This window comes from Carcharodon carcharias, chromosome 4, assembly GCF_017639515.1.
Source record: "Carcharodon carcharias isolate sCarCar2 chromosome 4, sCarCar2.pri, whole genome shotgun sequence".
Classification (NCBI taxonomy): domain Eukaryota; kingdom Metazoa; phylum Chordata; class Chondrichthyes; order Lamniformes; family Lamnidae; genus Carcharodon; species Carcharodon carcharias.
The window spans coordinates 33,907,914-33,921,606 of NC_054470.1; the positions used below are offsets into that span (position 1 = coordinate 33,907,914).

General features: G+C 42.0%; 1 protein-coding gene across 8 annotated transcripts in view; it reads right to left on the bottom strand.

The window, feature by feature from the left end:
- Positions 1-968: 968 nt before the first annotated feature.
- Positions 969-13,693, bottom strand: part of agtpbp1 (ATP/GTP binding carboxypeptidase 1) — a 330,484-nt gene continuing 317,759 nt past the window's right edge. For 6 of the 8 annotated variants that reach the window (XM_041185725.1, XM_041185724.1, XM_041185721.1 and 3 more), the window contains 2 exons: positions 12,062-12,097; positions 969-1,955 (listed from right to left, as the gene is read on the bottom strand). In XM_041185725.1, the coding sequence (XP_041041659.1) occupies positions 1,763-1,955; positions 12,062-12,097 (229 nt within the window). In that variant the 3' untranslated portion in view covers positions 969-1,762. The remainder of the gene's footprint in view (positions 1,956-12,061; positions 12,098-13,693) is intronic. The other 2 variants (XM_041185729.1, XM_041185728.1) reach the window with 1 other exon arrangement.

Consider the following 13,693-nt stretch of genomic DNA (forward strand, 5'->3'; position numbering starts at 1 on the left):
GGTTGGCAAGTGGACTCTGATTGGTAGAGGTGTTGCCATGGAGACTGTGCCATGGAAGGTTAACTGCCTAGTTTTTGTTTAAATTCAAAACAGGCAGCTTGGGGGACAGCCACTGAAAACTGTTGCCTGCAGTGCTGTAGCCACACATGGACCCAAAGCTGTCTCAATTTCCCACTGCCTGTCACTGGTTTGCTGACCTGTATGTGTGTGGGGAGAGGAGCTGATTACAGTGTGTACATGTGTGTCTGTGGAAGGAAAGAGGGGCTGATTACAGCGTATGGGGAAGGGGAGTTGATTACAGCGTGCATTGGGGAGATGGGGAAAAGGAACTGAAATCCTTAGTAGAAAATTAAAAGTTTATTCGACTTGTCTCACCTTAAAATCAATTATGTCAAGTTGGCCCTTGGGGAACTTTGATGTGATGTTGCTATAGATCAGTAATGCTAAATTCAAATGCAGACATCAACGGTATCTGCTGCTTCCTGGCCAAGGTCCATGAGCTGGAGGGGCTCAGACAAAGTAATGGACTGATGAGTACATACAACAATAACATTTTTATCAAGTACTTTAAAAACGTGTTAATTACATCATATAAAAATGAAAATGTTCATCTATAATAAGCAAAGTTTAATAATTATATACTGAATGTTACTATGCTTTACTGAATGCTTTATTGTTATATTGTTTTTGTTGGCATCTGGGGTCACATTTTTTAAGTGTTAAATCAGGTTAAATTGGGAAAATAGTTTGGGGAGCATTGTTTTATGAGTAGAATTTTGAGAGATAGTACAGGCTGAGGCTCAAGGCCAGAAGGATAGCTTGACCCTAAAATCTGTAAATCCCACAACAGCATGTACTGGACTCACTACTGGGCAAACATCATGTTGTATAGTAGAACTTCAGAGTTTTTAATTTGTTATTGGCATTTGTGCACAAAAACAGAAATAATACTGACAGGCGTATGCAAATTCACTACCACAATACAAATTCTTTAATTCATAGTCGGAAAATCAAAATTACATCATTTCATTATTCATGAGAAGCTAACAATCCACTGTATATGTCAACATTGTATAATAATGTTGACTATATATTTAAATACAGTAACAGCTAGCTTTTACCTTTTATATAATCCACAGCAAGGTGCAACTTATATTCTTTCAGCAGCAGGATGGATACAGTTCAAACTGACCTATTCTATGGAACAGTAGCAATATCATTCTCAATATTGGAACATTGTAGCTGAAGCAGCATATTTCCTGTCAAGCAATCCTGGAACAATGTCTGACACAACTAAAAAAATCATTTAGAGAAATAAATACATACATCATTTGAGTTTCAACAGACAAACCATTACCAACTTCTCCACAATATATTAAGAGCCCTCAAATTATCACTGGTACATACCTTTAGAACAGCCTGTGCATACAGAGAAACACTGTCAAGGAAAGTAGTGAAAAATAAAATGGCATACAAAATAAGTGGGAACAAATCTTTAGCCATGCAACTGCATCCAGAGGAAATAAAAACAGCAGAGGATTATCTCCTAACTTGTACAAATGCATTTGAAGTCAATATTAAATAACACACATTTGAATTTTCCAGTGTTACCAGCAGTATATTTATTATTAATTTAGCCAATATGCCTGAGTGAGCTAGCTCTTACTCAGAGCAGACTATTTTAACCCTGATTTGTTTTCTTTTATTGGTTATAGGATCTCGGGCTATTTTTTTTCCTCCAGCCTCTTTGGTGATTTATAACTTAAAGAAAGAAGTCTCTCTTTGGGATGTCAGAATCAGAGAGTTGCTCCTCCTGTGTACTTGGGTCAAAGTATTGGGTGTCAAGGTCAGTTGTTTCATTTAGATCGATGTCTTGCTCATCACTGCTCTCAGCACTGTAATCAATCTCTTCAAGGCAGCGTGGCTCATCCTCATCAAGGACTTGAGTAGTAGGACTATAGGTAAAAAAAAATGTTTAAAATAGAAGTTCAATAAAGTTAGACAGAAATCCATGCCGTGTCACACTTGCAGGATTTAGATATATGCAGTTGATTTATTTTAATATTAAAATGCATAACACTTTGCTGAAGACAAAGTATCAGACTAACATCCAGCCAATCTTTTCCAAACAACACAGACCCTGATATCAACACAGACACACAAACACACACATAACATACATACAAAAATGCCAAAGATACTGGGCTGGATTTTTGAAGGACTGTGGAGGAGTGCACGGGAGTGGAAATGTCTGTAATTTCCCACTGCCGGCCAGCATGCTGATTTCCCGGCATTTTGAACTGGCTGGACTGGTTGGGGGTATGGTGATGGCTATCTACTGCTTGCATGTGGTCCCCGGCTGAGGCTGAAACTGAGCCGAGAGAGGAGGTGGTCTCCTGGCAGCATACTGGGGGCCCTGTGCTCCATCCTACAATTTAACACCAGCCCTGGCAGCTGCAATTTTCTTCTTTATTCTTGCATGGGATGTGGGTGTCACTGGCAAAGCCAGCATTTGTTGCAAATCCCTAATTGCCCTTGAACTGACTGGTTTACTAAGCCATTTCAGAAGGCAGTTAAGAGTCAACCATATTGCTGTGGATGTGGAGTCACATATAGGCCAGACCAGGTAATGACGACAGATTTCCTCCTTAAAGGACATTAGTGAACCAGATGGGTTTTTAAACAATTGACAATAGTAGTCATGGTCACTATTATCGAGACTAGCTTTATATTCCACATTTATCAATTGAATTTAAATTCCACCAGCTCCCATGGTGCGATTTGAACCAATGTCCTCAAAGCATCAGCATGGGCCTTTCGAATACTGGTCCAGTTACAGTACCACCACGGCACCATCTTCCCTGCAGAAGGTTACAGCTGTGGCCACTGGCTGTCAAGTGGAGGAATTCCCCCTCCACGATTACAACCTGGCAGCTGTGGCCTCTTTGTAATTTTAAGTTTTTAAAATGTCTTCAGAGCTCACCCACTCTTTCACCTACCCACATCAGGAGCTTCCAACTCTTTGACGGTGGGGACTGTAGATCTCAGTGCTGGAGGGCCTCCTATTGGCTCTCCAGTCTTAGGAGCCTGCCCCACCATCCTTAATTGGACAGGTCTCTCCCAGGCAGCCAATTAACTGGCTGCATCTCAAAAACTGCTTCCAAGGTTCCATCATTGGCAGTTCCAGGTTTCTGACCTGGAATTCAGGCTCACTTTGGGGTTGGGACTCTGGAATGAAAATCCAGCCAGGATTTTGAAGGACTGCTGAAATATTCTCAATTAACCTCTTATTCTTCTGTAGGCGATATTTAATGTATGAGGAATTGGGGCTTCAGTGTGTTGTTCCAGAGGGTCAAATGGTTTATGCTTCACTTGTATTTATTTATTTGTCACGCCAAATATTTTATGAGACTTACTTGGACGTTTTATATTTCAAGATATTGAATCTGTTTCTATAATGATGCAAAGTCAAACAAATAACCTAGACTGCTCTGGTTTCCATGTTAGACAAAAGATCCTTTAACACAAAAAAAAAATGTGGAACAATTTAGTCAATAGGAAATTGAAACCAATGCTTCTGATCATGCACTACCCCAAAATGATCAGAAAATTAAAGCCACATAGAAAATAGCACAGTATACAATGATCGAAATGGAGACCATCAATTTTTTTAAAAGCAGAAACCTGAGCCTTGGTCACAGCGTCTCTATTAGAATTGGGAAATAAAACTCCTTTTACCCTGTCATACACATGCCATGCACATGATAGGATTATTTGTCAAGTGTATTGGGAAATGAGCATAGTTAGTGCATGATTCAATTCATTTTTTAAAAAGTGCAATGTTCACATACATTATTTCAAAATGATTCAAGAGATAAATAATTTACAGTGGAACAGGGGCCTGAATTATGTGCTGGTCGGGCGCCCGCAATTGACGGGCTCAGGAGCAGGCGCAAAACGTGCTTCTACCTGCGATCAACCTCTGACCGCGATCTTACGCTGGTTGGCCAGTTAAGGGCCAGCCAGCGTCGAATGCACCCAGAGAAAGGCTCAGTGCTGGGGGTGGGGAGAAGGCAGGCGCCAACATCACCGTGGGCGCAGGTGAGCGCTTCAAGAGAGCTCCCTGAATGCAGGCAGCTGCCTCAGGGAGCTGCAGGCCTGCAAAGAAGAAAATAAAGCCCAAAATGCAAAAAATGTCCATGCAGCACAATCAAGCACCTAAAAGCAGGCGTCATAAAAACAACAGTGTCCAGGTGTTTCTTTTTATTTTAATATGCTAACGGAGGTTTCATCCCACCCTTGGATGAGGTTTCATCAAAAATTTAAAGCTCGCCTGGCCAATTGGCCCATCCACTAACCATACAGTTGGACTGGCCATGAAAAATCGCTGACAATTGTGACGTTAATGGGCTTAATTGCCCACTTAACTGTCGGCCGGCGCTGTTCCAGCATTTATGCGCGCCTGCCAAGTGAAATTTCTCAAGTGTGTGATGACATCAAGTTACTAGCCCGACATCATCTCGCGCAATTTCACGCTCATTCGGGTCGGCCGCATGCCCACCCGCGGGATGTAATATTCTGGCCAGGATTTCAGCTGTAAAACTGATTTCAACAGTGATGCTACAAAAACTCTACACAACCAAAGAAAAAAACATTTACATGAGAATACATGTAAGGTAGGATAGTGAAGTGATGAAAGTCTGTATTTTCTGAGCATGTGGAGGTGGTGAGGAATCTTGCCTGGTACCAGCACATATTGGAAAATGATGTGCCCAGTCCATGCAACTTTCCATCCATTGATTTCATTAGCATTATTTTTCTGTCAGCAGTAAAGATGAATGGAATGGCACTGCTGCAAGTTTATCAAGGAACAATCTGCTGAAGGTTAGCTGGAAACTTTGAGGCTTATGCCTGACAAAATGGGAATTTACAAACTATGACTGAAGAAATTATGGGTTGTGGGTCATTATTGCTGCCATGGTAGAATGACTTTTAAGTAAAAAAGTAAAATAAATCCTGTTTGGCAACATTTATTGTTTTTTTTTGAGAGAAGATACATTCAGCTACCAGGCTATTTAAAAAGACCGTGGAGTAACAGAAAATTAAAACTCTGTAAACGTGGCAGCATTTAGTTTGAAAGTTAGTCTAAGTGGTATGAGATCCTCTGCTGTAGAAGCACAGGTAAATAAGATAGTGCTGCAGCCATCAGCCATCTCTGGAGGTGATGGGAACCACCCGAGGAGCTGTGCAGTCTAGCCGTGTGGATTTTCACAGATGCTTGCAGCAGCAGGAACTGTCCCAAAAATAAATGGGTGGGATTCTACAGCATCAGGAGACAAAGACATTACATAACTACTTCAGCTTGAAGTGGATCTATAACATAAACGCATATGATACTGTGTTGCTGCAGTTGAGTGAACCATACTGCAACTCAAAGTGGTGGGATAAGGAACTGTCAATCCCAGTCATGTTGCTGGGGATGGGGTGAGGTGGAGTGGGGAGGATGGCAGTCATGGTGGTGAAGGTGTTAAACAGATATGAGGTGATTCATTAAAAGCAAGAAAGAAAAAAACAGGAGTCATCGCTTTGCACACCAAAACACATTAGCATTGGGGAAAACCTGAAAGTAAGCTGCCTTCATGGTTAGCCACAAGAAGAGTACATCGCAGAGAGACTAGAGGACAGGCAGAAGAATTTGACAGGAAGATTAAAAGCCCTCAAGCTTTTTGATTGGAGGTTCAATAATTCAGAATGAAGGTCAGAGATCATTAACTGCTTCTTACTTTCCGACTGGGACAAAACCAGCAGCCTCTTATGTTATATAAAAATATAATTATCACACAGTAAGCTGTTTAGAAATTCCTTAGTTTTCCATAATTTAGTCAAAGAATAAAATTAGGGCAAAGGCAGATTTCTTTCTGGTTCCATTCAGACTTCTGTACAGCCACAGATATTCACATGTAATTTTGTTTAAATGACATCTGATTTTCTCAGCCTATTATAAGACAGGGTGATGCTCTGTACAACTATACATCTCCAAACACAATCTTGGCACTAATGTCAAGGATATTCACAACAAAGACTACAGCTTCAAATTTTAGCTCCCACTATCCTGTACTGACAAAACTCAATTTTCTTTTATGCGTCTCCAAGGCACCGAGGTAATTCAGGAGCATGTAATGACTCAGAGACATTCTAATTGGTTCCTCCAGTAAAGTGCTAAAACACTTCTTCAAAAGGACCTAAAGTGATTATCTGCCATTAGTGAAAACGTAGAGGTTTGAAAAACAAGGCTCCTGTCAAGTCACCCAGAGCTTCGCGGGAGAGATGCAAAAAAAAAAACACAAGCAAGCATCCCACCCTGAGTTTCAGAAGTCTCTCCAGGGAACAGCCAAAGATATTACTTGACAGCACTAAGTGCTTTTTAATATTTCATTAGGCAAGTACAGTAGTTCAAAATTCAGCACAAGTCCACATTAAAGTCTACAACTTCTCAGATTTTCAATGTAATCAAATGAAACCAGATTCCCATTAACTTGTTAGATTCTTAGGACACAATCTGTAGAACTGCATCTTTCTCATGAAAAACAGAGCAATTTTTTTTTACATGAGGTATTGGACCCTGCCTCAGAGAAAATTAGAATCAGGGATGCAACATTCTCTTTGGATAATTCACCTTTGATATCTTTTATCCATTGTTAATTGCTGTGAAAAATTGTAAAAGAATATGGTTTCAGATTGGCTGCACAGAACACAAGTGGATTCCTTGTTGCTGAAGTCCTGAACTTTGACCCGTTCACTACATGGGCACAGGTGCAAGTCCTACTTAGATATATGCGTAAAGTGGGAGTCAGATTTCAGTGCCATCGAATGGAGCCCTAAGATTGATGAAAAAAGCAGCACGAAAAAGTTGAATATGAAACTGAGGTGGTGTGAATTGTCCAACCACAAATGGTTTCCCACTTTGTCCGTAACCTTTCCAGATTCATTACTCCTTGAAGCTTGAGGATGGAATTGAAATTTAATTTTCACTCTCTAGTGACCATGCATTTTAACTCATTAACATTTTAAAACCATTTCTGTATAATTTTATCATGTTTCATATTAAATTTCAAACCTCCAGATTTCTGCATTTACCATGTTAATTGTGTACATTAAAAAAGCACTTATGTCTTCTCTTGGTACAGAAGCATACAATTGAAGTAATAATAGACATTTACAATATATTTCTACCTCTTCTTTTAAAAATATTGCTATCTTTAACATTTATTTGGACACAAAATAGCCATGATGCAACTGTTTACTCAACAGCCTCGTGAATAACCAAGTTGTTCCTTATTGCTCATTCTTAGATATGTTAGAAAAAACCTACCGCAAACTAAAGAAATACCAGAGCAAATATATGGGTTAAATCAAATAGCTTCACTGAATATACTTAAAGCAGTATATGCAAGAATTTGAACTTGCACAACTGCATTACTGTTGAGGATCTAAGTGACTGGTATAGAAGCCTGGTACTCGGGCCACTCCATAAAAATTTTTTTAAAAATGATATAAATGAACAAAGAGGAAACTGACATATAGGATGTCCTGCTTATCAGATAACAGGAGAAACTACATAAAATTTATAGCAAAGTTTCTAAAATAAAAGCAAAATACTGCGGATGCTGGAGATTTGAAATAAGAGAAAGTGCTGGAAAAACTCAGCATGTCTGGCAGCATCTGTGGAGAGAGAAACAGAATTAAAATTGAGTCCAATATTAGTCATACAGTCATAGAGTTATACATACAGAAACAGGCCCTTTGGCCCATCGTGTCCGTGCCAGCCATCAAGCTCTATTCTCATCCCATTTTCCAGCACTTGGCCCGTAGCCCTCTATGCTATAGCATTTCAACTGCTCATCTAAATACTTAAATGTTGTGAGGGCTCCTGCCTCTCCAACCCCCTCTGGCAGTGTGTTCCAGATTCCAACCATCCTCTGGGTGAAAATTTTTTTTCTCACATCCTCTCCAAATCTCCTGCCCCTTACCTTAAATCTATGCCTCCTGGTTATTGACACCTCTGCTAAGGGGAAAAGTTTTATCCTATCTATTTTTTGTATACCTCTATCAGGTCCTCCCTCAGCCTTCTCTGCTCTAAGTGAAGTCAAGATGTGAAGAGTTTTATGCCATTGAAAAAGTGGGGTCAAGTGGGGCAAAAGAAAGGATCAGGGGTAGGTTAGAGGGCGGGGGAGATTAAAATACCAATGATATCCTGGAACAAAAGGCAAAGAGAATGGTAATGGTAGTAGCAAAGAAACAAAGCATTGATCCAGAGTAGATATTATAACAGAATAAAGGTCAGCGTTGTCTGAAAGCAAAACACGTGAACAAGATACAGACTGGCACTGTGGAAAAAATACAAAATGGGAGCTCACAGTCTGAAGTTGTGAATTCAATGTTGAGTTCAGAAGGCTGTAAAGTGCCTAAATCGGGAGATGAGGTGCTGTTCCTCAAGTTTGCGTTGGGCTTCACTGGAACATTGCAGCAGGCTAAGGATAGAAGTGTGAGCATGGGAGCCAGGTGGTGAATTGAGATGGCAAGCGACTGGAAGGTCGGATCGTGCTTGCAGACTGAACAGAGGCGTTCTGCAAAGCAGTCCCCAGTCTGTGTTTGGTCTCCCCAGTGTAGAGGAGACCGCACTGTGAGCAGCAACTACAGTATACTAAAATCGAAAGTAGTACAAGTAAATTGCTGCTTCACCTGGAATGTGTGTTTGTGGTCTTGGACAGTGAGGAGGGAGGAGGTAAAGGGGCAGGTGTTACACCATGGGAAGGTGTCGTAGGAAGAGGATGAGGTGTTGGGGGTGATAAAGCAATGGATGAGGGTGTTGCAGAAGGAATGTCCCTTCAGAATGCTGACACAGGAGCAGGGGGAAAGATGTGTTTGGTGGTGGCATCATGGAAGGGGATGAAATGTTGGGACTGATAGAGCAATGGACTAAGGTATCGTGGAGGGAATTGGTGAAATGGTGGAGGATAATCCTTTGAATGCAGAGGCTGATGGGGTAGAAAGTAAGGTAAAGGGGAACCCTATCAAAGTTCTGTGAGGGGTGGGAAAGGGGTGGCAGAAGTACAGGAAATGGGTGGGACATGTTGAGGGCCCTGTTGATCACAGTGGGGGGCAGGGAATCATCGACTGAGAAAAAAGTAACTGCCTACCAATATTCATTATAAGCCTGCCACATTCCATAGCTACCTCGATTACACCTTCTCACACCCTGTAAAGACGTCATTCCGTTGTCCCAGTTTCACTGTCTCCATTGCATCTGTTCTGATGTGCTACCTTCCAAAACGGCATTTTCAATTTCTTACTTTTTTCTCAGTCAATGATTCCCTGCCCCTCACTGTGATCAACAGGGCCCTCAACATGTCCCACCCATTTCCTGTACTTCTGCCACCCCTTTCCCACCCCTCACAGAACTTTGATAGGGTTCCCCTTTTCCTTACTTTCCACCCCACCAGCCTCTGCATTCAAAGGATTATCCTCCACCATTTCGCTAATTCCCTCCACGATACCTTAGTCCATTGCTCTATCAGTCCCAACACCTCATCGCCTTCCACAGCACCTTCCCATGCAATCACAAGAGGTGTAAAGCCTGCCCTTTTACCTCCACACTGCTCACTGTCCAAAGCCCCAAACACTTCTTCCAGGTGAAACACTGATTTACTGGTACTTCTTTCAACTTAGTCTACTGTAGTTGCTTCTTACAAAGCGGTCTCCTCTACATTGGGGAGAGCAAATGCGGACTGGGTGACTGCTTTGCAGAATACCTCTGTTCAGTGTGCAAGCATGATCGCGACCTTCCAGCTGCCTGCCATTTCAATTCACCATCTTGCTCCCATGCTCACATTTCTGTCCTCTGTCTACTACAATGTTCTAGTGAAACCCAACGCAAGCTTGCAGAACAGCACCTCATCTTCCGATTTGCCACTTTACAACCTTCTGGACTCCACATGGAGTTTAACAACTTCAGACCATGAATTCTGATCTCTATTTTGTTTCTTTCTCCCCCACGCTCATCTGTATCTTGTTCTCATGTTCTCCTTTCAGGCAGCAAAGTTCTTTATTCTGCAATTAACACCTATGTTGGACCAATGTTTTGTTCCGTTACCATTACCACTCTCACTACCTTTTGTTCCATGATATCTTTGTATTTTAGTCTCTCCCACCCTCTAACCTATCTCTGACCTTCCTTTTGCTTCACTGATCCGCCCCGCTTTTACAACAGTATCCCTACTTTGCATATCTACCTTTCTTCAGTTCAGGAAAAATGTCATTTTGGATTCAAAACATTAAGTCAGGGTGGAATCATCTGCTCCATCCTGTTTGCAGTGGGTGTCATAGTGGGTGGGGACAGAAAATTTTGGGAGATCGCGAAAATTGGTTTCACATTGTTGTAAAACCAGTTTGCGATTGTCCGCTCCATCAATCAACGGCACACACGTTGGGAACCTAATTTCAATACTTTACCATTTCATTATAAGCCCTGCTCACCGGAATCATCCCCCCCACACAGGATCATCCAGGCATGTCTGCATGACTGAACGTTGATGTGTTTCACAACTGTACATAATCAGCCTGCATCTGATGAGCTGCACTTTGCTCAGGGCTTTGAGGTTCATTTGTCTACTTTGCTTCGGGCAGCACTCACGGTCATCAGCACCAGGCTTCACAGGCAGCACCACATCACTTTTAAGGGGGAGTCATGGGCAGGTCTCTACCTACCAATCCGGTGATAAGGCAGGGCTAGGGCTTGCTTGGGGAAGGGGGAGAAGTGGCCTCAGGCAAGGGAAGGGGCTGAAGGACGAGGGCTGTACTGGGGAAGGAGGGTATCCCAGGGTGTGTGGGGGTACACATGTTGATCTGTGCAGGTGGCCTCAAGATGGTGAGGGCTGAGGAGGGAGTCTCCAGAGGAGATGAAGCCAGATGGAGATGTGAGGGTGTGTGAGAGAGAGTGAGTGGTGATGTCCCTTGATTTGGCAGTGAGAGAGATGCCAGTGAGTGTGTGATGGACTTGTGAGTGTGTGAGTTTAGAGTGATGAGATGGTTGCCTTACCCTGGCGGCATGGAAGAGATCATTCATCCTCTTTCGACACTGGATAGCCAACCTCTTGCAGCGTTGGCACTGACCATCACTGCCACCATCTCCCAAGCCAGACTGTTGATTGCTGGACCTCTTGCAGCCAGAGCAGGGGTGGTGGACATTATGGCGGGTCTCCAAAAGGCATTCCAGTGACAGGTCACTGAATTCTTCTTGGCTTTCAGGGCCATGTCTTCACTGGAGTAGTCCCGGGCTGCAATTATTAAGAACTGTGTGCACGGCTGCAGTTTAGATATGGCACCCAGAGTGAGGCAACGATGTAGTGGGTGATTCAGAGGCCGCCCGCCAGCAAGACGTTGGGTTTCCTGTGGCTGCATAATTAATGAGATGGGAAGCAGACAATATGGCATGAAAACCTGCCATTGTGCACTTAGTGCAATTTTGGAACAATTTCACCCTCTGTTTCTCTCTCCACAGATGCTGCCATACCTGCTGAGTTTTTCTAGCACTTTCTGTTTTTATACCAAGTCTTTACTTTCCTAATATCAAATAAATGGGGCCAGGAAAGAAAAAGGATTAATTGGTTCCTCCACATTTTAAAGTTGTTGTTCTTTTAAGTCATTTTTTCGAAGAAAGTCTGCAACTAAATTCACTAAAATACCAAATTTTAATTTAAAGTATAGGCAGCTCAAGGTTGAAACACAGAAACCACAGAAACTGAGAGGAGTGAAAATGCAACTCTCCAGCTGTTCTTCATTATCGACTTGGACAAAATTTCTTTTATTAAAATTCATAACTTTATTCTTAATCTATTCATAGACATGTTGTCTTTAGGCACAATAATACTGTGAAACTATGACTGTGCAAGAGGGAAAATTTCTTAAATAGTCTTGGCAAGGTACCAAACAACATCAATTTTACTAAGTAGCATGATAGTAATAGTTAGGAGTAATAGTTAGGATAGTAATAGTTACATACATTCTCAAGGTGGAACCATCACATCTTAATTGGTATCTATATAGAGTGAAGAGACGTTTAAAGATCATTAAATCTGGGGACAGTATTCTCATGGAGAAAAGCCTTTCTATAGCCATGTTTATCATATAATAAAATTATGTTTAGTGCTCAGAGTAATATTGGCACTTAATGTGTTTTAAGAGAATTCTTCGAGAGCTTTTTCAGCAATGAGAAAGGAAACTTAAAATATTTATCAATTGCACAAGTAGAAATCATGTATAGTAAGTTCTCACTTAAATTTGTGGTTGCATTCCTGAAAATCGTGACGTTAAGTGAAACAACTTTAAGCAGGACATTGGTTCCCATAGTTAAACCTGGAGGTAGGTTCTGTAGGACCTTCCTTATCAGAAAACATAAAACATTATACCTTTTAAATTGAAATACTTTACATTGCTAAATTCCTACATTGGTAAATGAAATAACTTTTAAAATAAAATTATTTCAAAAATACAAAAGAAAAGTATAACTTTCTACTTATTGTACTTCCTGCTCGCCACCAATCTGGCTTCCCGAGCCTCCCGCTCCCAGATCCTCCTGGTTTCTGCAGATCCTTCCCCTCCCCGACCATCTGACTTGCGATAGAGTCATAGAGTCAGAGGTCTACAGCACAGAGAAAGGCCCTTCGGCCCATCGAGTCTGCGCTGGTCAAACAAGTACCTAACTATTCTAACCCCATTTTCCAGCACTAAGCCCATAGCCTTGTATGCCATGACATCACAAGTGCACATCCAAATACTTCTTAAATGTTATGAGGGTTTCTGCCTCTACCACCCTTTCAGGCAGTGAGCTCCAGATTGCCTCCACCCTCTGGGTGAAAAAATTCTTCCTCACATCCCCTCTAAACCTCCTGCCCCTTACCTTAAATCTATGCCCCCTAGTTATTGATCCCTCCACCAAGGGAAAAAGTTCCTTCCTGTCTACCCTATCTATGTCCCTCATAATTTTATACACCTTAAGCATGTCCCCCCTCAATCTCCTCTGCTCCAGGGAAAATAACCCCAGTCTATCCAATCTCTCCTCATAACTAAAACTCTCCAGCCCAGGCAACATCCTGGTAAATCTCCTCTGCACTCTCTCTAGTGCAATCACATCCTTCCTACAATGCGGAATCCAGGACCGCACGCAATACTCTAGCTGTGGCCTAAGCAGTGTTTCATACAGTTCCAGCATAATCTCCCTGCTCTTATGTTCTATGCCTCGGCTAATAAAGGCAAGTATCTCATATGCCTTCTTAACCACCCTATCTACTTGTCTTGCTACCTTAAGGGACCAGAGGACATGTACTCTTGCGTTCTCTCCCCATGCCCGACCCACCCTCTCGCTAAACCTCCTGCTTCCTGACTCACCCTCTCACTGTTCTCCTCTTCCGAACCCACATTCCTATTTTAGATCCAGATCCGATCCAATCCGGAGCTCTGGCGTTGTGAAAGTTAGAGTCCTGATGGTGCAGAAGCACTGAGCTGGGGCTATTATAGTCCATAATAATAGTAACAGAAAATGTTGGAAAATCTCAGCAAGTCTAGCAGCATCTGTGGAGAGAGAAACAGAGTTAACGTTTTGAGTCCATATGACTTCTTCAGAGCTGAGTACTTT